Here is a 25,280-nt window from a genome sequence, read left to right as displayed (position 1 = left end):
TATCCTGACATAGACAAGCGATGCTCAGCAACCTCCTTATGGAAACCTTCCCGAGCTCCGAGGACGCCAGGAGCAGGGCACCAAACGGTGCTGTGGCCTTGGCTCCGTGGCCGTGTGGCCTTCAGCGAGCACTTCCCCTGCGGGCGTCTCGTGGGGTCTCCTTCCTAAACTGCAGTGGGAGGGCTTTGGTCTAGAACTCGGGCACTTTCTAGCATCCAGACCGAACAATTTCCCCTCCTCCCAGAGCCTGCTTTCCACAGATCATCTTTCTCTCCTTTAATGAACCTTCTCCAGTTTCTCCGCCTGCTTTTTTGAGGGTCTGGATGATCTGGATTCTATTTATTTCCTGCTTCTTGATACATTGGTTGGGAATTGCCCGGCCTCATGGCTCAGTGGGCAAGCAGTGTGTTTCCTATGGAGCCCTCAGGGTGGGGACTTTCCGTCACTGACCCCTGCGTGTCTCAGCTGGAGGTCGCTGCTCTGCCCAGTCTGCTTATTTTATTTAACACACACGCCGTGTGCCAGTGTTCTGAGTACCTGATCGATAGTCAAGCATTTGACCCTCATCACATCCCCATGCGTGGCATTATCAGTATCCACATTTCACAGATGCTGAGGGGCAGACAGCTTGAGCCACTTGCCCAAGGTCAAAGTTAGGAAGTGGTGGGAGGGAGACCTGATCACAGGCAGTCTGGCTCCAGGGTCTGGGCTCTACCCATCTTGCTAAGCTGCCCCTCAGTGCCCATCCTCCAGCCGGGGCCCCTTCTCCTGTCCGGCCATGAGAGCCCCTCTGTGTCCAGGCTTTGGTGTGTGCCTGACACACACAGCCTGGGAGTCTTGTGACCCTGGGTCAGGCTCCTAGAACTTGAGTATCAGGGTCTGGGCCTGGGGATGGGGAGAGGCCTGTCGACCTGGGTGGAGGGTCCCTGCATCCCCCCAGTACCTGGGATGACTGTGATGGTTTTCAGGGCTCGCAGCACCCGGAAGGTTCTCAGGGCTGAGATGTTGCCCAAGTCCACAAACTCCGTCAGGTACCTGGGGGAGGTGGGGACTGTGTCAGAAACCAGGGTAGGTGAGAGGGTACAAATCAGGAATCCTTGTAGTTGGGGTTACTCCAGGGGCTGGGGAGCAGACCTACACCCCGAGGTTCTTTCGGGGCCTGAGAGTTGGGGAAGAGTGCAGCTTTGCTGGGGAGTGGGGGTCACAAGGGTAGCCCAGCCCTCCCGCTGGGTGAGGGCCTGTGGGACCAGGCTCAGGGCCGCTGCGTGTGGTTGTAACATATACAGAGGGCAGCAGGAGAGCCTCCAAGCCAGACCCTGGGGATAGTGGCTCCTGTTGTACATACCGGTCACTGTGAGCACACCTGACCCCAGGCCCCCGCGGTCCTCTCTTAAAGAGGATCAGCCCCCTCAACTGCTCTCTGTAAGGTCTGGCCCTCTCCGCTCCCTCTCCTCAGCCGCAGGACACCCCGGGCCCCTGCTCACGCCATCATGATGACGGTGAAGTCCAGCCAGTTCCAGGGGTCCCGGAGGAATGTGAAGTCGTCGATGCAGAAGCCTCGGGACAGCATCTTGATGAGGGATTCAAAGGTGTAGATCCCTGTGAAGGTGTACCTGGCGGGGAGAGGGCGGGCCAGGGCCGGGCAGGTCATGCCTGGGCAGGGGTGTGGGTGGCAATGATGGACCTCCCAGGGGGGAGGGGCACAGAAGTGAAATACGCCACCCTGGGGCTGAGAACATTGGTGAGAATGACAGTGTGTGTCAACCTAGGGGCATAAAGTGTTAATGGGGTGATAGTGACAGTGTGTGTCTCCTTGGAACACAATCTTCTGAGTGCGGACACCTGGGATGGGCGGTGTCCTGGGGCCAGCGGGGGTAGGGGTGGGAAAGGTTGGGGGAGGGGAAGAGAGACTTACTCCACGTTCTTGGACCAGGGAGGCGGCTCACTCATGGTCATGAACACGCAATTGGTCAAGATGGTGATCATGATGAACATGCTGAACAGCGTTGGGGGGAGGGTCAAGGAAAGTGAGGGAGCAGGTGGGGAGGGGAGGTGGACAGAGGGCCTCCTCGCCCAGAGCACACCCTTTTGCTTATCTGTCCCCCGCCCTGCCTCTCCCCACTCAGACAGGATATGAGTGGATGAGCACCTTGATGGCGCTTCGCCTGATGATGTTGAAGGGGCTCAGCAGGTAGAGGGCGGGCGTGGCCGAGAAGCGGAAGATGGCCTTGCCCTTGTTGAGCACGATGAAGGTCTGAGGCAGGGAGAAAGCTGTGAGGCCTGGGGACAGGCAGACAGATGGACGATGCACAGACAGGAGAGAAAACCCTCCCAGGCCCCGACCTTCTTGTCACTGTAGTAAGGGTCCAGGTCCTCCAAGGGGATGCCGATGACCTCTGGCGGGGGGTCCCCATAGATAAGAGGCAGGTTCCTGCCAGCCTCCAGGTCGCCTCGCGGCTTCCGTTCAGGCTCCTCGATCTCCATCTCCTTGTTCCGCTGCCGCCGGGCCTCCTCCTCCACCACCCGCTGTTCTATGGCTGCCAGGGACTCCTGGGTGAAGGGGCGCAGGCTGTGGGGGCCCACAGGCACCACGGTGGACAGAGACAGGCGGGCCATCCTTGCATCCTGGGCTCAGGGGCCAGGAGGGCGGCAGGCAATCGGGGCAGCTGTAGTGTGCAGCCCCCCGGGTGCTGGGCGGCCACCCGCCCACGGGCCAGGCTGGGCAGGAGGGTGTGCAGGTGCTGCTGGGCTTGTGCGCTGTGCCTGCAAGGCCTGGGCACTGTGCAGTACAGGTACTGGGCACAGGAGCATCACCCCTGAGCCCCACACCACATTCCCCCCCAGCAAGGGTTGGCTGCCCTCAGGACCGATGACAAACCAACCAGACCCTCTTCAGCCTTGGGGACTAGGGGTCAACGCCCCTGTGCCCTCAAACACCTCCTGGGCCTGAGCTCCGGGAACAGTGTGGTTCAGCCTGCAAGGAGAGAGAGAATCACAACAGGCTATAGTGCCCACGTGGTCTCTATCCCAGCGTGAGGCAGAAGGGAGTCAGAGGTGAAATGCACGGTGGGCCTGGAGAATGGGCTGAGATGAGGGCCCGGAGGGATCAACCTTAGGCAGGAGTAGGGGATGGGTTTCACCTTGAGGGCCGACTTAGATTGGCTGCTATTTGGCTGCCAGGAGGTGTGAATGGAGACCATCGAGGCTGCAGCAAAACGATGGCTGTGATTGATTAGTGATGCCTGCCAGGGGCACGAGAAAGGAGAGTATGGTGCATCTGCCTGTGTTTGCCAGCCCTGGCCTGGAGGGAAGGGAAAGATGTGGGTGTGTGGAGTGTCCTGTCCTGAGCTCTGGGGGAGTGTGATATTGGGCTGGAAGGGGGAAGAAGGAAGGACCTAAGGCCCTGCAGAGGGTTCCACCAACTCCCTCCCGGGGGCCCCTCCCTCTAACCCATGGGCAGGCAGGGGAGATGGAGCAGGGAGATTCAGGGTGTGTGTGGTGGTGGTGGGGGGGTGCTGCAGATGCTAACGCGGAGAAGGACACACACAAAAGGTCACAGGCACAAGGAGATGGACAGTTTCAATGGTGGGGGCAGGGCTAGAGCTCCCGGGGACCGTTTTGGCTGGTGGTCCCTGTACAAAGTGGGTGGATAAAGGGGCGCCCACCAGGAGCTTTAGAGGCACACTGTGTGGACGTGTCTCCTGGGCCAGTCCCTTGGCCTCTGCTGGCCCCTGCCCAGCTGTCCTGAGCCTGTTCCCTGTGAAGGGGAGGCGATGGGTCACTTATCTCGACGGCCCTGGGGAAGGACCCACGTCGGCAGGCAGGCCCAGGGAGACCACTGCAGCCTGGTCACATGAAGCCACCACAGAGCCCACACAGACCCCCAGAGCCACACCTCCGTCACAGGTCCCACACAGACAGACCCCCGTAGCCACCCAGAGCTACTGGAGGGGGAGGGTAGCAACCTTCTCAGAGTGGACCCACAAGCCCCAGCAGGGTCCCTGTCCCAGCCAATTCAGGCTCTTCCTCAGGCTTGGTCAACAGGTGGGGAGGGCGGCCCAGGCAGCGGCCAGAGCCATTGGGCAGAGTTGGCCACGCCCCTGGCCAGGCTGCCCAGCTGCTCCCTACCATCATCACCCAGGGAGTCGTGTTTCCACAGGGATGACTCTGCTTATTCCTGCTGACCCTGTCCCCCAGCTGCTCATTGGCCCCATCGTGTGCGTGGGAGTGTGGGCGCGTGAGCACACGTTCACACACACACACACACACAGCCTGAAACCACCCCTCGCACGGTCCCCATAGTTTGTACCCTGCCACTTAGCACACACCTTCCCGCCTTCATCACCATCACCAATCGCACACACACGCCCCTACAGAAGATGCTGACCTGCCTGCCAGGTGACCCTGGAGGGACCCCACGGCTGCTGGGCACCCTCCAGTTCCCAGGCCCCACTTGGCAACAACCCTCAGGACAATGCTGCTCACTCCCTCCTTCTCAGAGCCCAAGCAGGACCACAGGCATCAGAGTCAGACTGGCTTCGGCCCCAGCCCTGGAAACCACTCACCGGAGTCACCAGAGGCCCCCAGTGGGCAGCCCCAGTGGTGTCTGCCCAGCTGACCCTCCCTCCAGCATCTCACACTGGCATGGAGAGGAGGACCGGCCTGCCCCTCTGGCTGGGCTGCCTCTGCCCTGCGGGCTCCCCCTCCTGCTCCTGGAGGCTGCTGCTCCAGGCCCTGGTCTGCAGCCCCGGGCACAGCGCGCACCTGTCCCCTGCGTCCTCCTCTGCCACAGGAACGGCCACCACTCACCTCCTTTCCGTGGTCTCTACAGCTTTCCCACGTCTGTTCCCACCCCTGGCGGCCCCAGACCTGTCGCATGAGCCACAGCCTGCACAGCTCTTAGGTCGACGTACCTGGTTGTCTATTGGTGTCTGTCTCCCCCATCAAACTCCTTGCGAGCTGGGCTGGGGTCACCACTGAATCCGGGGCCTGGCACATTGGCACCAGACCCACAGGTGGCACAGACAGCCTGACACCTCCTCCTGCTGTCCCCCAACTGGCCCCACACAGACTCCTCATCTTTCCCTTCAAAATTTGCACCTTACCTAAATTCCTCTCCTCCTAGTCTCTCCACCAACCTGGAAGTCGCTTCACAACTGGATGTCTTGTTACGTGAGAGGGACAGTGTCCTCCTTGGCCAGGCCAGCAGAGGAACGGTTTTGGTTGGGGGCTGCTGAACACATCCAGGTGGTACACCTGGTCAGCTCCCACGCCCTGCTGCTCCCTCCTCCGCTGCCTCACCACCCCTTATCTGCTCTATTCAAACCTCCCACCTGCCGGCCTCCCCTCCAGCCCCCCATCCACATTTCTAAATCACAGATCTGATCGTGTCACCCCTTGCTTAATTCTTCAGGGGCTTCCCATTGCTTAATAGTGTGTCCGCACCCCTCCACGCGGCCATCCTGAGACCTTCCATGATCCAATCCCTAGCTTGCCACTGACCCCCTCCCACGCTCCATTTTTACAAATGGCCCGAGCTGGTTCCCATCCCACCCGTGCCTGTGCTTTTGATCTGTTTGCTTCCTGAAGTACCTCTCTTTTTAGTCTCCCTGAAGAACTTCAATTTATCCTTCTAGACTCAACCTACACAGAAAACACTGCCTCCAGGAAGCCCTCCCTAGGTACCCTGGCTTAGAGGATCAATCCTTTGTGCCAGCAGTCTACGTAACTCTCAGTAAAAGTTTTCTGAATGAATGAACGAGTTACAGGAACACTCTGCCTTAGCCCCTCCATCCTTCAAGCTCACCCTGAAACTGAATCATAACCAGAAGCTGTATGTGCTCCAATCGGGACCTCTTTCAGCACCCCCCCCCCTCCTCCTACCTCTGAGCTCAGCCCAGGCGCTGCTGGCTGCTGTCACCCTTGGGCTTCTCTGAGACGCCAGTTCTTTGACCTACACTTTCTCCCTCTCCATCAGACCCCTCTGACTTCACTTCCTTCCTCGTCCATCCTCACTTGCAAGAGCCATCATCATAATCCTGCCTTAGAAAACGCCCCCGACTCCGGCCTCCTCTGTCCTTCTATCCCACTCACCTGGGGAAACCCCAGCCCACGTGTCCCCACTCTGCTGTCCCGAGTCAGCCCCTGGGTAGCAGGATGCCCCTGGAGCCTGGGCAGGACCTGGTGGCCTGCCCCCGACTGTGGCTACAGACTCCAGGACAGCCCTCTGCTCTGCCGAGTGCAGCTCGCTCTGGTAGCCTCCCTGTCCCCTTTCCTCAGACTTCCCACACCCCTCCCCATGATGCTCCCAGCTAGTGACCTGCCTCCAGTTTTCAATGAGAGAACAGGGGAGCCACCACCCACCGTCAGATGGACACTATTTCACTGCCCCACCCTCTCCTCCCTCCACCCAAAGGCCAGGCCTCCCACTGGGCTCAGGCCCCGCCAGCGCCCCTTCCCAGAACCTCCCTCTCCAGCTGTCTCTCTGCGCCATCGTCTCCCTTCTTTAAAGCAATGGCAGCCGTGACAAAAACGACCCTCCTGGCCTCACAGCCCCCTTCATCCATTGCCCTGTTTTTCCGTCCTCTTCACAAACCGACTTCTTGGAAAGCGTCTACACCAGCTGTCTTTACTTCCTTGCCTTTCACTCACTCTCCAGCCCATTCCAGCCCGGCTTCCATTTCCCAACTCAACCGAAGCGGCTTTTGTCAAGTCACTAGCACCCTCCCCGTTGCCAAGTCTGCTGAACACGTTTCTGTCTTCACCTTCCTCAGCCTCTCAGAAGCACTCAACCCAGTTGGCCGCAGCCCCCTTCTGGAATGCTCTATTCTCTCAGCCTCCATGCGAGGGCACCCAGGCGTCCCGCCTCTCGGGCTGCTCCTCGGCTCCCTGTGCTCGCCCTGCGTCTCTCCCGATCTCTCGAGTTTCTCAAGACTCGGTCTGGATGGCATCATCCCTGTGACTGTAAATAGTGCTACAGGAACTGGATAAACTTCTGTGAACTCCGGATGGATACATTCAACTGGCGGCTGGACCACTCCATGGGTGTAGCCAACAGGCACCCCAACCTGCAGCGTCTGGAATGACACTCGTGTTCACCCCCCAGTCTGCTCCTCCCCCTGCCCGCAGCCCAGGAAACAGCACCGCCATCCATCGGCTGCTCAAGTCAAAATTCAGGGTGTCTCTTTGAATTCTCTTTTTTTCTTCATCTTCTACATTCGATCTGTCCAAATTTCTGTTAATACCATCTCCGAAGTACCCCTCACCTCACCGTTCCCCCGGTCCACATCACCATGACCTCTTATAATAGCCTATTTCCTGCTAACTGCTACTGTCCTACCCCCTCCCGTAAAGCAACTGATTATCTTTTAAAAACAAGAAATGAATCATGTTTCTCCTGCTTACGTTTCTTCAGGAACCTCCAGTTGCACTTAGAATAAAACTAAATGTCTTATGATCCAGCCCCTGCCCGCCTCCCCCCCTGACCCCTCCTCGCTGCTCGTTCTGCGCCAGTCGGTGGCCTCCTTCCAGCCCCTTGACCACGGGACCACGTGTGCCTTTGGGCCTTGGCCCCCTGGAGCTCTGCCCCTCCCTCTTCACATGCTGTTCCTTCTCACCTCCCTCGTCTCAAATGCCTCTTCTCCAGGGTTCCTCCTCCTCTAGTCTCTGTCACAGTCCCCTGTGTTTTCCTTGACATCATTTATCATAACTGGTAGTGGCTTGTTTATCCGACTGACTTCTCTGTCTGTCTTCTCCACTAGACTGAGATGCCAAGAGGGCAGGCGCCGGATCTAAGTCGCCACAGCCAGTCCTGGCAATGGGCACACAGAGGGCACTCGGTCCGTGTTTGCTGAAAGAATGAGTGGATGAAGCCTTGGATGTAGACCTTTCCAGGGATAAGATGGACTCTGATACATTTCATCCATCTATATCCATCCGTCCCTCCACCCACCCTGTTCATAAGCCAGAAGCTGAGCTAGCCCTGAGTAGGACACAAAGACATACCAGTTGGGCACCCTGCCCTCGGAGCTGATAGTTGGGAAGGTGGACGTGGGCACACGTACCTATGAAACGAGGAGAAAGCGATGCCCGCCCCCAAGCAGAGAAGTGATCGTGCTGCAGGAATTCAGGTGGACGAGTGGTTACTTCCAGGTCGGGGAAGGAAAGAGGTGACTTCTTTGGGGGCCTCAAAGATGAGTAGGTTATGAACACTGGGAATTGGAGGGAAGGACACTCCAGGGAGACGGAACAGCCAGACCAAAGTGGCAGGACCTAGGGAGCTACACTTGCAGCAGCCTTTGTTTGGGAATCTGGGGGCGGGGGGGGGGGGTTTGGAAAGCTGGGCCAGAGCCTTGGATGACATGCCTGGGGAGTCTGGATGTCATCCTGCAGCCTTGGCGGGCCCCTCACAGGGGTGATGGGTCTAGGTGGGCCAGCATGTATGTGCCTCTGCCCACCCTTTCATTGTGTCTAGAATCCATGGGACAGGCTGTGCTGGGCACCAGTGAAGGAATGAAAGGACACCTGGGACATGTGCACAGTGACTTCCTGGCAGGGACAAGCATGATAGTGCCCCATTTCATGGGCTGGGTGTCATGCTGGCAGATCTCTGTGTGGTTCCTCCAGCCACAACCTGGAGTAAAGGGGCCAACGGGACAGCTCAAACCCTCCACCTACCAGCCAAAGATCAGACTCCGGCCTTGGCCCTGTTCCTCAGAAGCTAAAGGCTTCTGGGGGGCCTCCAGGCAACCTCTTCCCAATGAATTTAAGAATGTTGGAGTTGCAAGGACCTGAGAAATCAATGAGTGCAAACTCCCTCATTTTAAAGCTTGGGAAACTCAGACCCAGAGAGGAACACACTCTCCCCAGATCACACATGTATTCATTCAACAAACATGTCCTGAGCATCTGCTCTGTGCTGGGCTCTGTCTTGGGAGCCAGCAATGCAGCAGCAGCAAAGTCCCTGTCCTCACTGAGCTTTCATTCCAGAGGGAGGAGGCAGATAATAAATAAGGAAGCAAATAAGATAATTTTAGAGAGTGATAAATGAGAGGCCAAGCCAAAATTAAAACTCAGCTCCCTGGGTGCCAGGGCCAGGGCCCATTTAGTAAGTGAGAAGTCCCATTGGAACCTCCAACGAAACGGAAGTTTGGGCAGAAGTGGTGAGTAAAATCAGGCCATCTCGGGGGCCTGGAGGTGGTGAGCAGACAGGGACGGGTAGGGGAGAAAGGGTGAGAGTCATGGAACCAGGTGGGGCCAGCTGTCCACAGGCAGGGAGCCCAGGGTGAGGACACTGGAGGGTGAGGCAGCTCTTCTCTGGAGCTGGTCCAGCCCAGCATTGTCTCTCTGTCTCTGGGGCTGCCAGATCGGAACACCCAATTCCAGATATAGTCTGACCACAGAGAGAGGCCTTTTCTCCCTGGCCTGGACACCCTTTGTATTCATTCATTCATCCCAGTACAACATTCGCTTCTTCAGTAGCCCACTCACAAGGTGGAGTTTGCAATGACCCCTGTAATTTTGCTTAATGAGTTGTGGTCAAATTAGATCTTTCCCATCCTATACATTGATTATACATTCTATAAGTTGATTTTTTTTTCCCTTTTAAATGTAGGTGAACCTCAACAAAATATTTGCAAAATGAATCCAAGAGTGTATAACAAGAATTACACACTAGGACCAAGTGGGATTTATCCTAGTTATACAAGGCAGGTCCAGCATTAGAAAATCAATTGATGTAATTTATCACATCTATAGGCTAAAGAAGAAAAACCACATGATTATATTAATAGATGCAGAAAAAATCAGTTGACAAAATCCAACACCCATTCATGATAAAAACTTTCAGCAAACCAGGAATAGAGGGGAATTTCCTCAACCTGATAAAGAACATTTACAAAAAACCTACAGCTAACATAGTACCTAGAAACCAGAAACTTTGCCACTAAGATCAGGGACAAGGTAAGGATGTAACCTCTCACCATACCTTTTCAAAATTATACTGGAAGTCCTAGCTAATGCAATAAGACAAGAAAAGGGAATAAAAGGTATACTGATTGGGAAGGAAGAAATAAAACTGTCTTTGTTTGCAAATGACATGATTGGCTATGTACAAAATCAGAAAGAATTGACAAAAAACAAAAACGAAGCTCTTGGAACTAATAATGATTATAGCAAGGTTTCAGGATGCAAGGCTAATATAAATCCAGGTGTAGGATTTTATATCTACGTCTATTTAAGTTCCTTTTGTTCCTTGTACTTCTTCACCTACAGTCTTTTTTTTTTTTTTAATCCTCACCTGAAGATATTTTTCCATTTATCTTCAGATAGAGTGGGCAGGAGGGAGAGAGAGAGGGAGAGAGAGAGGGAGAGAGACAGAGAAACATTGACGTGAGAGGGACACAGTGACTGGTTGCCTCCTGCACAACCCTGACCACGGCCGGGGACAAACCACAACCAAGGTATGTGCCCTTGATAGGAATCGAACCCATGATTCTTTGGTCCATGGGCCAATGCTCTACCTGCTAAGCCAAACTGGCCAGGGCCATCTACAGTCTTTTGTGGAAGCCTGTTGGATCTTGATTTTTCCCTCTCAGTTCAAGGCTATCCCTCATAGCGGGGTGTCTATGATCCTGGTTATCCCAAATTATTGGTCAAACAAGACTCAGGACAGACACCACCACTCCCCTCCCTCCTGCTGACATATGCTCTAGAATTTCTTCTCCTAGAACACATATGCTTTCAAGCAGGGTCCTTCAAGCATCTGGAAACCCAACTAGCTGCACAGCATCAACCTGAAATCCCCCAAGAGGCCTCAGCTAGGCCCCTCCAGCCTGGGGTGTAAAAGCTGCTGCGAGAAACTCTCCTGAAGATGGAAAATGGATGTGACCTGCCCCTCACAGGCTGTCCCCTAAGGGATATCCTTGAGGATGAAGAGGCAGTTTGCTGACCTTGCTCAGGTCTAGTCACCAGCCTTCCAACCAAGCATGCTCGTCATCTCCAGCCAAACGTCTGGTCACCCACCAAGGTGTGACTGTTCGGTTTCTCTGTGGCTCGGGAACAAAATTACCCAGAGCTGTATGCGGCCAGTGAAGACCCCTCAAGCTTCATCTGCGGTGGGGACTCAGACTAAGAACTTTCTGGGAGGCTGCAAGAGGTCCGGACTTTTTCTGTCCTGGCCAAAGACAGCATCCGGCATCCGGGTGGCCTGCTTCCCAAATTCCTACATTCCCACTGTGGCCTAACTCCAAGAATACAAAGTGGATCCCCATATCCCCCCAGTTGTAAATCTCGTGTCACAGCTATTTCTCAGCGAGGGCAGGGGTGTCTGCGGGTGGGGATGAGAGAGCGCTGTGTGTTTCTTTGCCAGCACCTAGGGCCGTGGCCTTGACAGGCTAGGGGCCTGGAGGAAGTCACCGGGGTGGCCCCCCTTCTGATCTAACACCCTGCAGAGGAAGTTGGCTCTAAGAGGTCTTGGAGGGCAGCCTGAAGCCCGGAGCCTGGTGCAAAAACCTCCGGACTCAGGAACCCTGAGAGTCCTGGAAATAATCAGGGTCACGTGGGGTGCTCCTGGGGGAGAGGTGGGCTGATTGCATGTTCCTGTGAGGCTCACTGGATCAAAACAAGCCCCCTTTTTTAGGCACCTGATTCAACCAGCCTGAAAATGTGTCCTCCTCAGGGGTAGGAATGACAGAGGTGGCCACATTTATTTTGTATGTACCGTATGCCAAGGTTAGCTGCCTGTTCAGGACCTATTGGCAGCCCCTCCCCCACATTCATCTCTGTGCTCTGCCAATTCCCAAAGGCTTTCTAAGAACATTGGTTAGGCCTGGCTGGTGTGGCTCAGTGGTTGAGCGTCGACCCATGCACCAAGAGGTGGCCGGTTCAATTCCCGGCCAGGGCACATGCCCAGGGGCATGCAGGGGGCGGCCAGTTGATGTTCTCTCTCATCCATGTTTCTATCTTTCCCTCTCCCTACCTCTCTTTTTTTTTTATCCTCACCCGAGAACATTTTTCCATTTTTTTGTTCAGATAGAGTGGGAGGGAGAGAGAGGGAGAGAGAGAGAGAGAAACATCGACGTGAAAGAGACACATCAAGTGGCTGCCACTCGTACAATCCAACCAGGGCCGGGGACAAACTGCAACCAAGGTACACACCCTTAGCGGGAACCGAACCCGGATCTCCCGGATCGCAGGCCAACACTCTAACCGCTGAGCCAAACCAGCCAGGGCTCCCTACCTCTCTCTTTAGAATCAATAAAGAAAAAAAAAAAATCATATAAAAAAACAACAACACATTGGTTAGTTTTCCCCAGCTTGCCTCCTCCCGACCTTTCCCTCCAGCCAGAGTGCTTCTGGTTGCTAGGGGCCCAATGAACTAAAAACTCACAAACGGGCTGTGTTTGGGTTTTGTGAGCTGCGCCTCCTTCCCGCTAACCCTTCCCGGCTCATCTGCGGGCCCTTGAAGTCTTTTCTCCCCAGAAGCAAAGGCCTGAGAGTGAGCTTCTCCTTCCAAGACTGAGCCTTAAACCAGAGGAACTGATCTCATCTCAAAATATAGAATTCCAAGCCTCAGTCAGCTTGGGAAAGAGTCCCTTTAGGGAGGAGGGGTTGGTTCCTCTGGGCACCAACTCTCAGCTCTCTTGTGCTGACATGCACTGGCCCCCCAAGTGCAGGCTTAAGAAACAGTGCTTGATGAAAAGCAGTCCTGGATACGTGCATTTGGTGTTTACCGTGCCCCAGGTGCTGTACCAAAGGGCTGCGCCATCATCATTCCGGCTGACAAGTGGCAGAGCAAGGATACGAATGCAGCTCTTTGATGCCAAACCCACGTGCCTGCTACGACCAGCGCCGCCTTCCTCCAGCCCTTGGAGAACTGGACCGGGCCTGGCTGCTCTCCCCCAGTACAGGGCGCACCCCAGTTGAGGTTCCATCCAGGTTGCCCCTGAGTTGGTCTGATCCTTGCCTGTCTGCCCTCTGCAAAGGACAGACCAGAGTCCTTGGGCCAAGTCCCTGAAAGGCATGAGCTGGGGTGGGAGTCTGGCAGGACCAGGCTCAGGCCTCCTGGAACCTCGTGGTGGGAGCTGTGGATGGTGGGGCCTCATAGGTCAACAGTTTGATAGAGATTTCTTCAAGGTTTGTTTTGTATTTGCACTAATCGATCCTCATATATCCCTAACTCCCTCTGCAGCCCACTTGTGCGTGCGTGTGCGTTCACGTGCAGACACACACACACACACACACACACACTCCTTGCTTCCATGAGTCATTTCCCAGCTGCTCCAAAGGGTGAGGACACTGATTACTTCAGGCCTGGGGCTTCCTACCCTTTGCTGGCTCAGCAATTTCCAAGTGAGCTGCCAAGATGGTGACCCAGGCTCCATGGATGACCCCTCAAACTTGTGTGTACTCACCCTCTCCTGCACACGCGTCCAGAGCCCCTGCATCGCCCTCGGGCAGATCCAGCCCACAGGCACACAGGGCTGCCTCCCTCCACCCCCTGCCCAGTCCTTCCATCAGCCCTTCACCATCTGGGTAGGGTGGGCTTTGAGCTTGGGCCCCGGGCCCCAGGCCCCAGCCAGGCCCTGTGCCGGTCACGGTCACCGGTACAAGGATGAGCAGCTCTCTAGCTGCCTGAAGTTCCCGGGCTTATGACCTGAATCCCCCAAGAAAGGCCGATGGACTGTGTCCTGCCCTTCAGCCAGCCTCCTGTGGCTGCCGCTCGCTCAGGGAACTGTGCTCGACCCCAGAAACTGCTCCAGGGATGTTTTCTCACCAACTACCCTGGTAAAAGGTCTTTTCCCAAAATTAGGCTAATAGAGAACTTATAAGCCTCAGAAGAGACGAGTCACCGGAAGACGGTACTAAAACGTGAGCCCGGGGGACTCTGCTTGGCTGCTTTGGCTTCACAGCAACACGTGCAAACTCCAGACCCTTGAGGAAGACCTTCTACAGAGGGATCTCCCTCACCTGAAAAATACACCCCCGGCTCCGGCTCCGCAGGGACAAGGGCGCCCTGCTTCCTGCCTGGCAGCCCCACCTTCTTCTTCTTCTTCTTCTTCTTCTTCTTCTTTTCTAATCCTCACCTGAGGGTATTTTTTGCATTTATCTTCAGATAGAGTGGGAGTGGGGTGGAAAGAGGGAGAGAGAGATAGAGAGAAACATCAATGTGAGAGGGACACATCGACTGGTTGCCTGCCGCACACAACCAGACCAGGGCCAGGGACAAACTGCAACTGAAGTATGTGCCCTTGACCGAAATCAAACCCTCGACTCTGGTCCGCAGGCCGACGCTCCAACCGCTGAGCCAAACCGGCCAGGGGAGCCCCACTCCTTATAGCTCCTTCCCGGCCTGTTACTGCCAGCCCCCCAACAGCGAGACATCTGTTGCAGAATCACAGCCGCAATAGTGAACTGGTGGTCAACACTTGAATAGCGCTGACGACTTGCCACCCGCTGTTCCGGGCCCCTCACTGTCATGAGCTCATTTAATTCTCCGATTGTTATCACTGCATTTCACAGATAAGGAAACTGAGGCACAGAGAAGGTAAGTAACCCCCCAGAGGTACTTACGTAATAAACTAGGGCTGGTAGCCCAGCCCTCCAGCTCTCGAAAGAGACTTTGGCTCTTAACCACCAAGCTATGTCGCCATGACCTTCCACGACCAATGGGGGAGGGTGTCACAAACCAGTTCAAAATCAGAGTGGGGCCGGGTGACCACTGCACGTTCCATCTCTGCTAGGGGTCCTGGGGGAGGGACAGCCTGCCCTGGAGGGGTACACCCCTGGGCTTCTCCAGCCCCTCCTGCTCCTCCTGCTGACCCATATCCCCAACCAGGGCTGTTGACTGAAAACTGCAGGGACTAAAAATAGCTGTTGCTGATGAGGCGGATTGGGGGCCAGCGCACATGAAAGGCCTGGGGCAGGGGTGGCGGAGGTGAAGGGAACCTGGGATTCCCCAGCCCCAGAAGCACCTTCTGATGGAGTCCCAGGAGACCTGACCTGTCCCCGCCGCGGCAAAGCTGGGCACACACAACCCTCAGGCTGCCCATGGGAACTTGCTGCCCCCAGGGTCTTGGTAATGAGCTCTGCCCCCACCTAGCCTGTACCAGGGTCAGCTCCTCCCTGGGGAGCAGTGACCTTGGCTGCTGTAGACAGAGCCCTGCTACTCACTAGCGTGTGCCCCCCGTAAGTGACAGGACCCTCAGGCCTGAGCCCGCCTGGAAAAGGGGTGAAGGTCTGTACAACCGGCACTGCGGCTGTGGACATCAACCCTCCCATCCCTTCCTGTGTCCCTGCTGCTCTGGGAGCCCCAGGCTCAGAGTTTTTATTTCTCTTAACACATCCCTGCCCTGTCACCTGGAGCGAGCCTGTCCACTCCTGCGTGAGGTCCAGTCCCCTCTCCTCTCCGACGACACCTCCCCTCGGAGCCCTCTCCAAACCTCACCCCAGCTGTGTCCCCCACCCTCCCTGCATCACTTACTTTCCTCTGTTCTGGTGGCCAGAGTTGCCCCCAAAGGCAGGGACCTGGTCAGGACCACCGCCAACCTTGGCCAAGAGTTCTGTCGTCAGGATCCAACTTAGGGCTTTGCCTTGGCCTAGGCCTGGGCAGCCCCGACACTCAGGCCAGCCTAGAGCTGGGAAGGTGACCTCAATCCTGCCCCCTACCCCATGCAGGTTCCCAACTAGAAATGACCAGCAGGGTCAGGCTGGGACAAGGCCACCTAGGAAGGGTCCTTCATGACCTTCCCCAAAGCCTGCTAAAGTTCCAGCCAATCCCGTGAGAGATGCCTGGGATGCAGATGAGGGTGGGCCCTCGGGCTGTGTCTGGGCCCCCGTGTTGTATTTGATGTGGCTTCAAATACGAGTGCGATGACCGCAGCTGACCACACCGCTGCCACAGAGAGTGAGGCTGCCAGCCCCGGGCAGGGGACCGGGATGACCCAGAAGAATCTGGAGGGTCCTGGGAGAACCAGCCCTCTGCCTTCCACTCCAGCCCTGCACCCCAGGGTCTCTTCAGCTTAGTCAGGGCCCCAGGGGGCAGTCACAGCCTTGGTCACAGATGAGAGACAACAGTGCCCACCCCTGGCTCCACCTCCCCTCTCTGTCAGCCCCTCTCCGCTCCAGACTCGCCAGTCCAGCAGAAGTTGTCTCCAGCTCTTCTCCCCCAGCTGGCTCATTAAATGGCCTTCCAGGCTCCTTTGGGCTCCAACCCTCATGGGCCCTGGGGCGATTTATTTCTGTGCAGGTGATATGGGGGAGTGGGACCTGTCTGGCCGCACCTGGAGGGCCACCTCCCCACAGTGGGGTTCTGTGGGTCCTCATCTTCCCTGGCCCTTGCCCTGACCCGGTGCCACCAGCAGGGGGATGGGCAGCCAGACACAGTACTTCACCCCTCGGCCTGGGAAGGGACTGTGGCCTCCTCCCCACACCAGTGCATTCTGGGAAATCAAGCAGCCCCCACCCCACCCCCAGGGCCCTCGAGAGGGGCTTCCAACCTTTTGAACAAATGCCCCGTCTGGTAAGCAGCCACCCTCACACCCCACTGCCCTTCGGCTCCGCACACCTCCAAGCACCACCCTCAGCGCAGCTCAGACCATCCCTCCTTCTCCTCCAGCCACTGCCCACCTCCCTCCAGGGTCCTGGGTGCCCGGCTCTGCCAGCAGACAGGGGGAGGTGGCCACCCTCTGCCCTGGCACAGCACCCTGCCCCCACCCCACCCCAGTCTCCTCCTGAGTCCCCCGGAGCCTCCTCAAGCTGGCCCCACTTCCCCGTCACCACCAGCTTTCTGGCCCCCTCCCCTTCCCGCTTCTCCGGGAAAAGAGCCCAACTGTGCCCCCAGCAGGTGGAGGGCGGCGGCGGGCAGAGCCGGGCGGCAGCCTGAGAAGTGTCCTGCGCTGGCATCTCGCAGATTCCTGTTGCAGAGAGCAAAGGAGCCGCCGCCACCCCCACCCAGCCTCCCGCTCCCGCACCCGCCGGCGGGCACTGTCTGCTTTCTCCGCTCCTCTCCCGAGCAGCGCAGCCCAGTCTGTCCCCTGGGGCACCCCGTGCCCGCCCGGAGCCAAGCCTTAGCCACTGGGCCATCTGTGACCAGGGTGAGGGTGAGGACCCTTGCTGAGGGCAGGACGGCCAGCTAGGCAGGGGCACAGAGAGCAGATGACAGGGCAGACGGAGGCAAGTTTGGGGATAGAGGGTCAAGGCACCGGGACCTCCGGCAGAGGCGGCCGAAGACCAGGGCCCGGTGTGGGCAGGAGGACAGCGGTGCCCAGAGCAAAGTGGTGACTTCCTCGGAGCCAGGCTGGGCTTGGGGCCAGATGCCCTGGCCCTGGGGGTGGCCTGCCCTTGGGGGGCCCGGCGCAGGAGGGGCGTGGGGGGCGCGGTACTCACTGTTGGACGGAGCGGAGTGCTTGCGGTCTTGCCCACCTCGGGCTGAGGCTGGGACTCTGGGGGACTTGGCCGGGGGGCCGGGCCGGCGGGGACAGCTGCTGCCGCTGATGTCACAGGGTCAGGAGTGAAACCCGAGGACTGGGCCAGTCTTCAGGTGGGAGCCTCAGCCGCACTGTCCTCACCCAGAGCGCTCTCGGCACAGCCTGGGGCGCCCAGGCGGGGGCCCACTGCCCCGGAGCCACAGGGACAAACGCCCACTCACACGCGCGCACACACTCCCGGGGGCACTCGTAGGCGCCCATACATACAGTTGCTCTCTCCCGTGATGGACGTACACAGACTCATCTCATATGCAAACCTCCTTTCACACTCTTCCGGAAACACTCCAGGGCGCACACTCACACACACTCATGTGCATGCCCCCTAAGGGCTCACACACTCATACATGCTCAGCCATACATGTAAGTCACCCTTCGTAAGTCACACAGATGCCTCTGCTGTATTACACCGTGCCCACACATGGATGGCTCACACCTACAGACACTTCACGCTCACATCGGGCTCCTGCGTATGTGTCATCATAGTCCGCAGCCCTCTGGGCTCTCCCGCCAGATGGACACCAATGCCACACCCCACAGACACTAGGCTTGTGTCAAGTGGACATCTGTGTGCACACTCACACTCGCAGCCAAGCTCACACATTCATGCATTGCCACGCACATTACTTATTCCCATGCAGCTGTCTGCCCTCATACATTCCCCTGTTCACATGTACAAAGGGCCACCTACATGTATGTATCTGTGGTTACTAGATTTTTGTCAAGTGAATGCCTATCTGTACACTCACACCTACACATCACACATCCAGATACACTTACACATCACACCCAAACACACCCACACATCACACACTGACATTCACACATCACACACCCACACATCATAGTCCCAGACATTCACACATCACACACATATATCACACACACATCACACATCACACACCCACACATCACACACCCAGACACACACACACCACACACACAGACACCCACACATCACACACACACCACACACACAGACACCCACACATCAAACCACACACCCAGACACCTACACATCACACATACACACCACACACACAGACACCTACACATCACACATACACACCACACACACAGACACCCACACATCACACACACCACACACACACCACACACACACACCCACACATCAAACCACACACACAGACACCCACACATCACACACCACACACCCAGACACCCACACATCACACACACCACACACACACCACACACACAGACACCCACACATCACACACACACACACCACACACACACCACACACACAGACACCCACATCACACCACACACACAGACACCCACGCATCACACACACCACACACACAGACACCCACACATCAAACCACACACACAGACACCCACACATCACACACATACATACCACACACCCAGACACCCACACATCACACACACACCACACACCCAGACACACACACACCACACGCACACAGACACCCACACATCACACACACACACCACACACCCAGACACACACACATCACACACACACACACACTAGTCTGGAGGGTCATTTCTCCACCACTGCACCTCCCCACCCCACTCGCCGGCGTCCCTCCCTCGGAGCTTGGGGAGGGGCTGTGGTGGGGGAGAGGGAGGTTGGTTTAGCCCACCTCCCTCCACTCTGGGGCTGTGATGACCCCTAGTGGAGCAGTGGTGAAATGCCCCATCCCACAGCTAGCCCACCAGCGCCTGCCCAGGCAGACACGGAATCCCTGGGTGAATCCAGAATCCCGCCCCCAGTCACCCTGCCACCTCTCCGCATCTCCCGTGCTCACCCCAGAGTCTGTTTCCTGGCCGTCAGAGCGCCGGCTGAGCTGAGTGCAGGACAGCGTGGTGTGGAAGGGACCAGGGAGGCCTGGGCGGGTGACCCTCCATCCTGGGGGGTGGGCCCAATGGCACCTCTCTTCCCTGCGACTCTCTGTGGACACAGCCTGACGTGTGGGCCCGCCTTGGGGCTAGGCCTGGCTGTGGTTCGAGCATCACCTCACACCCTCAGGGGTCTTCTAGGCCCAGGTGTGCTTGGCGTTCACTGTGCCAGTTTTTGTTTTTTTCATTCTCACCCGAGGATATTTTTCTATTTATCTTCAGATGGAGTGGGAGGAAGAGAGAAACATTGCTGTGAGAGGGACACATCCACTGGTTGCCTCCTGCACGACCCTGACCAGGGCCGGGGACCAACCACAGCCCAGGCACATGTCCTTGACTGAAAGTGAATCGAGACTCTCTGGCTCGCGGGCTGACGCTCTAACTGCTGAGCAAACCCCAGGGCTGTGCTGTTCTCTATGCTGCTGTGCTCCGACCTGCCCGTTTCCACAGAGCGCTACTGCCACCGCTAACGCCACCCAGTCTGCTGCTTCTGGCACTCCGAGGAAAAGCAAGCTTCTGTCTCACGTCCTTCCCAGGCTGTCTCCCCAAAGCTGCTCCTTGGGGTCCCTGTCAGCTCTCCTGGCCCTGCTTTGGCTCCAGTTTGCTTTGCTGGTGGCCACTGTCGGGAGCTCCTGGCTGGGGTCCCACTGCTGCTCTGCTCCCTCGGGCACTGGAGGACAGGTGACAGGAGGCAGCTGGCAGCCCCTTCATGGCTCTGCCCCTCCTGCCTCACCACTGCCCAGAGCTCTGCAGGGTGAGACTCTCTGTAGCATACGCGGGGGCGGGCGGCTGCATGTCCCCCTACGGGTCATACACTGCACCATTCTGGGCACCGGTCACACCTGTCGCCATTATAGATTAGTGTATTTAAATTTTTTTATTCTCACCCGAGGACAGAGCGGGAGGGAGAGAGGGAGGAAGAGAGAGACAGAAACCTCAATGTGAGAGAGACACATCGACGGGTCGCCACCCACACAACCCCAACCAAGATTGCAACCAACTGCAACCAAGGTACGTGCCCTTAGTGGGAACCGAACCCAGGACTCTCTGGTCCACGGGTCGATGCTCTAACCGCTGAGCCAAACCGACCAGGGAGATGAGTGTATTTAAAATGGTCAGTTTCCAGCAGATGGAAGCAAAACATCTAAAAGGAGGGGCTGATTTTTCTAGTTTGCACAAGGTTCTTTTGGATTAGAGATGGGGCTGATTGGAAAACAAAGCTGAGTGTTAATTGTGACTTTCTCAGCAACCCGGGAGGGATGAAGACCTCCTTCTTGTGACGATTTTCCTCCTTCCTTTGGGGAAGGCTCCTCCTCCACTCCAAATATGGGGTTCTGGTGGGGCTGCTGCCTGCAGACAGGCCGCCCAGCTACAGACTCATGGTCCCTAGGTCTGGCCAATCCTCTTGGCCACGGTGGTTGGTCCGAAAGCTGGCTATGTAACTGCAGGTGGGCGACCTTAGTCCTCCGGGGGTTTCTATGTATCGACACAAAGGAAAGTAATCTCTCTCTCCAGGATCCTCTAAGTTTGTCCAGAGTCACTGGAGAAAGTCTGAAGGTGCCTGGGGTGTGTCTCCCAACTGTCTGAATGAGGAGGGAGTGACACCCCCACACAGGGAGGGAGATGGAGGAAAAGGGATCTGAAGACACCTTTGGATTCCTGAGCCAGTTCAACTATGAGACCCTGTCCGTCCTTATCACATGAGCCAGAGAAACACCCTTTTTCCTTAAGCCAGTTTAGGTTGAGTTTCCGTTGCCCACAAACAAAAGAATTCTGCAGAACAGAACCACCTTTCAGAAAGTCCCACCCTGGCTCACAGGGATCAGCCTTGTCACGCCCTGTCCCACCGCCAAGCCCCAGCCTGACCAGTCAGTTTCCCCTCTGAGTCACCTGGTTGGGGTAACTTTCTGGGAGCTTCAGGAGGTGCTCCCCCATGGTTGCTGGCACCCTGATTCCAGAAAACCAGGGAGGGGGGTGTTCTGAAACCATGGCACAGCTCGATGGTGGTGGAAGGATCTTCAGAGCCGGGCCTCATCACACGGCGTCCCACTGATGCGACCGATGTGTGTATAAGTCCCCCAAAGTACCCGGGGGCCTGTGGGACAAAACCACACGCACACGTCTCACCATGATTTTAGAGCCTCTAAACCAAAAAAAAAAAGGAATTTCTTCACTGCTGTGTCCCAAGGCTCCTTCAGCCATGCCCACAGTCATGTAATCCTGCAAAGCGGCATTTAAATCCTTTTCTCCAACCCTCCTATTCTAGCTCCTTCCAACTTGTACCTCTTCAGGAACGGAGCCCAAGAAAAGGGCCCACTGCCGGGTCGGCTCACTGCTCAGATCCTCGCCTGTACCAAAAGGAGGCACGGAAATTTCCACTCAAATTCTCAGCAAGGGCCCTTTTCTCTCCTTTTCTGGGGAGTAAGGAGGGAGCTCCTTTTCCCAGTTCCTTTACTGACTGCACACTCCTCCTTTGAGTGAACTCCCCTGATTTTACATACACATTCCCCTACTAAAGACACTGGGTAATGTTCAATTTTCAACTCTTAAAAAGAACCCTGTGATGAACACATTCGATTAGAAATCTTTTTCCATGTGTAGCTTAGTCCCAGGAAGAGAGTTTGCCAAGGCAACAGGGAGGACTTGGGGTCCGTGCTATCTTGGGACACTAAAAACAAAAACCCCAAAACAAAAAAACCAGAGATGCAAACAAGAGAAACAGCGAAAAGGAAATAGGTGGAGTGGTCAATGGCTTAAAGAAAATAATAGCAGGCTCCGGACGGTTGGGCTTAGCGGTTGGAGCTTCGGCCTGCAGACCAGAGAGTCCTGGGTTTGGTTCCCGCTGGGGGCACGTACCAAAAAAAAAAACAAACCCAAGGAAAGAATAGCGGGCAGGGCCTGTAGCTGGAACCACCTCCTCCACGGTTGGGCTGATGTTAGATCTTCCATAAGCAAAACAGCTCTGGCAGATAAGTGTGTGGCTTTTCCTTCCTTCAAATAGCAAATGCTTCAGCTCCCTTTGACAACGAACTCGAATTGAATAGAAGCTGGATAGTTTTATCTCAGTCCTGTCTTCCAAAACACAGGATTCCCGGAGGGTTAACAGGCAATCTTCTGTTGGAGGTACTAAACGGCTCACCTTTTCCTGCCTGTTTTCTGTTTTGTTTTCTTTTTAATCCTCACCCGAGGATATTTTTCCATTTTTTGTACAGATAGAGTGGGAGGGAGAGTGAGGAAGGGGGAGAGAGAGAGAAACATCGACGTGAAGGGACACGTCAAGTGGCTGCCACCCGCACGACCAACCAGGGCCGGGGACAAACTGCAACCGAAGTACATGCCCTTAGCGGGAACCGAACCCGGGTCTCTCTGGACCGCAGGCCGACGCTCTAACCGCTGAGCCAAACTGGCCAGCGCCCTGCCTGTTTTCTGTACTCACGTGCAGCCTGCGGCCGCCTTGCTGCCCCCCTGCCTCCAGTTTTCCCTCAGCTGACTTCATTCATCACTATACTCCTAGACCAATGTCCTTCCATGTTTATTTCAGTACTTCACTTCACCCAACACAGATTTATCCTAGTGCTACTAGAATAGCTTTTGCCTGGAGTTTTCAGCCGCCTAGGGGCAGACAGGGAGAAAGTGGGGGGCTGGAGGCTTAGCTTGGATTCCCCCAAAGGCCAGGATTTGGGAGCCTGCAGCTCCCTTGGAAGGAAATCTCAGGAAGCACTGTGAGGGACTGTCACTGAGACAGCTGGGGAGCAAGGCCACAGGACTGCTGAGAGGCTGTGGGGGGGACCCCGAGTATCCCTCTGAGGCCAGGAGCCTGGGGCGCTTACCATCAACTCCTGGCCCTTAGTGCTTCAGGGTCGCTCCCGGGATGACCTCAAGACTGCCTCCCTGTGGCCAGAAAATGCCCCCAGGTGGAGAGACTGTAGGCGAGTGCAGGAACTAATTACAGGAGACCCCAGGGGGAGGCTGGGGGTGTGGGCAAGCCCTGACAGCAACTCTATAGTTGCTTCTCTCTCTCTCTCTCTCTCTCCCTGCCTCCTTCCTAGCCTCCCTCCTGTCTCTGTATCTTCCTGTCTCTCTTTTCCCTTTCTCTTCCTCCCTCCCTTCCTCCCTCTTTCTCTGTGTGCACACACGCACATGTGATTTTTAAGACAGAAATAAGACCTTACTATGCTTACTGATAGTTTTGCTCAACCTTTGGGACATCATTCCACATCGGTAGACAGAATCTATACCAAAACTGTCGGTGACTGAATAGTGTTCCATCATTCCCAGCCAGACGTGTGTTCTTTCTAATCCTGGTTGACATAAAGAGGTGAGGAACCAGATGACTCTTCCTAAAACACGGCTGTGTGCATGTCGCCCCCTTATTTCTCTCCTGCTCAAAACCCACCAAAAGCTCTCCTTCACCCACATGGTGAATCCTAAATTCTGTGACGAGGCCTTCGGGTCTGACCTGTCTCTGCCTGGGCCGCTGGAACTTCTCCCTGCCCAGCTCCTCCAGCATAGCAGACAGTTTGACCCACGGGGTCATCGCAGGCCCTGTCCACTTCTGTGTCTGCAATTTTGCTCAGGCTGTGTCCCCAGCCTGGGGTGCCCTCTTCCCCCCACACTGCTTGGCCCCATTCCGAGGGCCTCCACCTCCCTCAGAACTCATCCCTCAGTGACTGAGTCCTCTCTTCTTCGCGATCCCTTCTGGCATGTCTCACCCCTGGGGGACTTTGCAGTCTTGTATCTCTGCTCCCTTCTCATGGCTGCGTTTCCACTTCCCAGCAAGGCTGGGACCCGGGGGGATGTTCTGGCTCAGTGTTCAGTGCCTTGCACACAGGCACTCCTCGGTCCAGGTAGCTGATGGTGAGCACAGGACTGGTTTTGTCTTTCTCTCTGGATGGGGTGAGATGGAAAGGTGCACCTGTGTCCCCCCACTCACCAGGGCCTGTGACTACAGTGCCCACTCTGTTTGCTGATGGCTGTTGAAGCCATAGACCCACACGGACAGCTCGTGGGCTATCCACAGGCCCCTCCCCTGGAGACAGGAACTGAGGCTCAAAGGAAGAAGGGGAAATGGTCCTTCTGATTTGAGATGCCAGGACTTCGGGGAAGGGTTGCTGAACAGAAGGGGAGGGTGGGGGAAGGGCAACTCAGGGGGTGCTAATCCCAGCTTCCTGTCCTGATTTTCCTTGACTGCTGCTTAGGGCCTAGTTTACGTTGTTCACAGCTACAGAAATAGATCTCTCCTCTCACCTGTTCTTAAGCAAAGAAGACCTTGAGAACTTCCTGTCAAAGATGCATGCTTTGGTCATGTTTCCAGGATGCGGGACAGTAATGAGCATTGCTGCTGAATGCCCAGGATTCTCCACTTCTGCGGAGTGCGGGGTAGGGGTTCACCTGGGGAGGAGCAGGGAGCGAACAGCGGGGGTGAGGGGAGTCAAGGGCCCAGCCACCTGTTTCTGGCCAGGGTTCAGCCTTTTCCCCGAACTTGGTTGGTGTTTCCTTCCTTCGTCTTCTCCAGAAACCACCCTCTGACTCAGAGTGACAGACAACAGATTCTCTGTCCACCTCTCACCCACCCCGCACCCCTGGCCTGATCTTACAGACGGCTCTATTCCTGCTTAACTCATCATCTTAGCTGAGCTCTGGAACCCGAAAACAACGTGTCTGAGTTAAGGCGGCCTCCGGCCACTCACGCACGCACTCAACAAACACCAGCCCCTAGCCCAGCCCCTAGCCGGCTCCGGAGGTGTGGGTTACAGCGAGGGCCAGGACGCCCGCAGCCCCGTGCAGGGCGTTGGAGGCGGACGTCAGGAGGAACAGCGGGACTCTCGGGAGGTGGGGGGCCCGGGGACCCCTTGTCCTTGGAGGTGGAGGGAGGAAAGCAGAAAGCAGAGACTTGGGCGCCGGCCC

General features: G+C 56.3%; 1 protein-coding gene across 1 annotated transcript in view; it reads right to left on the bottom strand.

Moving 5' to 3' along the window:
* The window catches only part of SCN4A (sodium voltage-gated channel alpha subunit 4), a 44,835-nt gene extending 27,403 nt beyond the window's left edge, over positions 1-17,432 (bottom strand). Inside the window, exons 1-6 of the mRNA XM_036268499.1 lie at positions 17,386-17,432; positions 2,344-2,974; positions 2,136-2,254; positions 1,916-2,005; positions 1,485-1,613; positions 944-1,035 (exon numbers count right to left, since the gene is read on the bottom strand). Of these exons, the coding sequence (XP_036124392.1) occupies positions 944-1,035; positions 1,485-1,613; positions 1,916-2,005; positions 2,136-2,254; positions 2,344-2,616 (703 nt within the window). The 5' untranslated portion in view covers positions 2,617-2,974; positions 17,386-17,432. The remainder of the gene's footprint in view (positions 1-943; positions 1,036-1,484; positions 1,614-1,915; positions 2,006-2,135; positions 2,255-2,343; positions 2,975-17,385) is intronic.
* Positions 17,433-25,280: the final 7,848 nt, after the last annotated feature.

The sequence above is a fragment of the Molossus molossus genome, unplaced genomic scaffold (assembly GCF_014108415.1).
Source record: "Molossus molossus isolate mMolMol1 unplaced genomic scaffold, mMolMol1.p scaffold_m16_p_19, whole genome shotgun sequence".
Taxonomy (NCBI): Eukaryota; Metazoa; Chordata; class Mammalia; order Chiroptera; family Molossidae; genus Molossus; species Molossus molossus.
The sequence above is the reverse complement of the archived record's forward strand: the minus strand, read 5'-3'. Positions and strand labels throughout refer to the sequence as shown.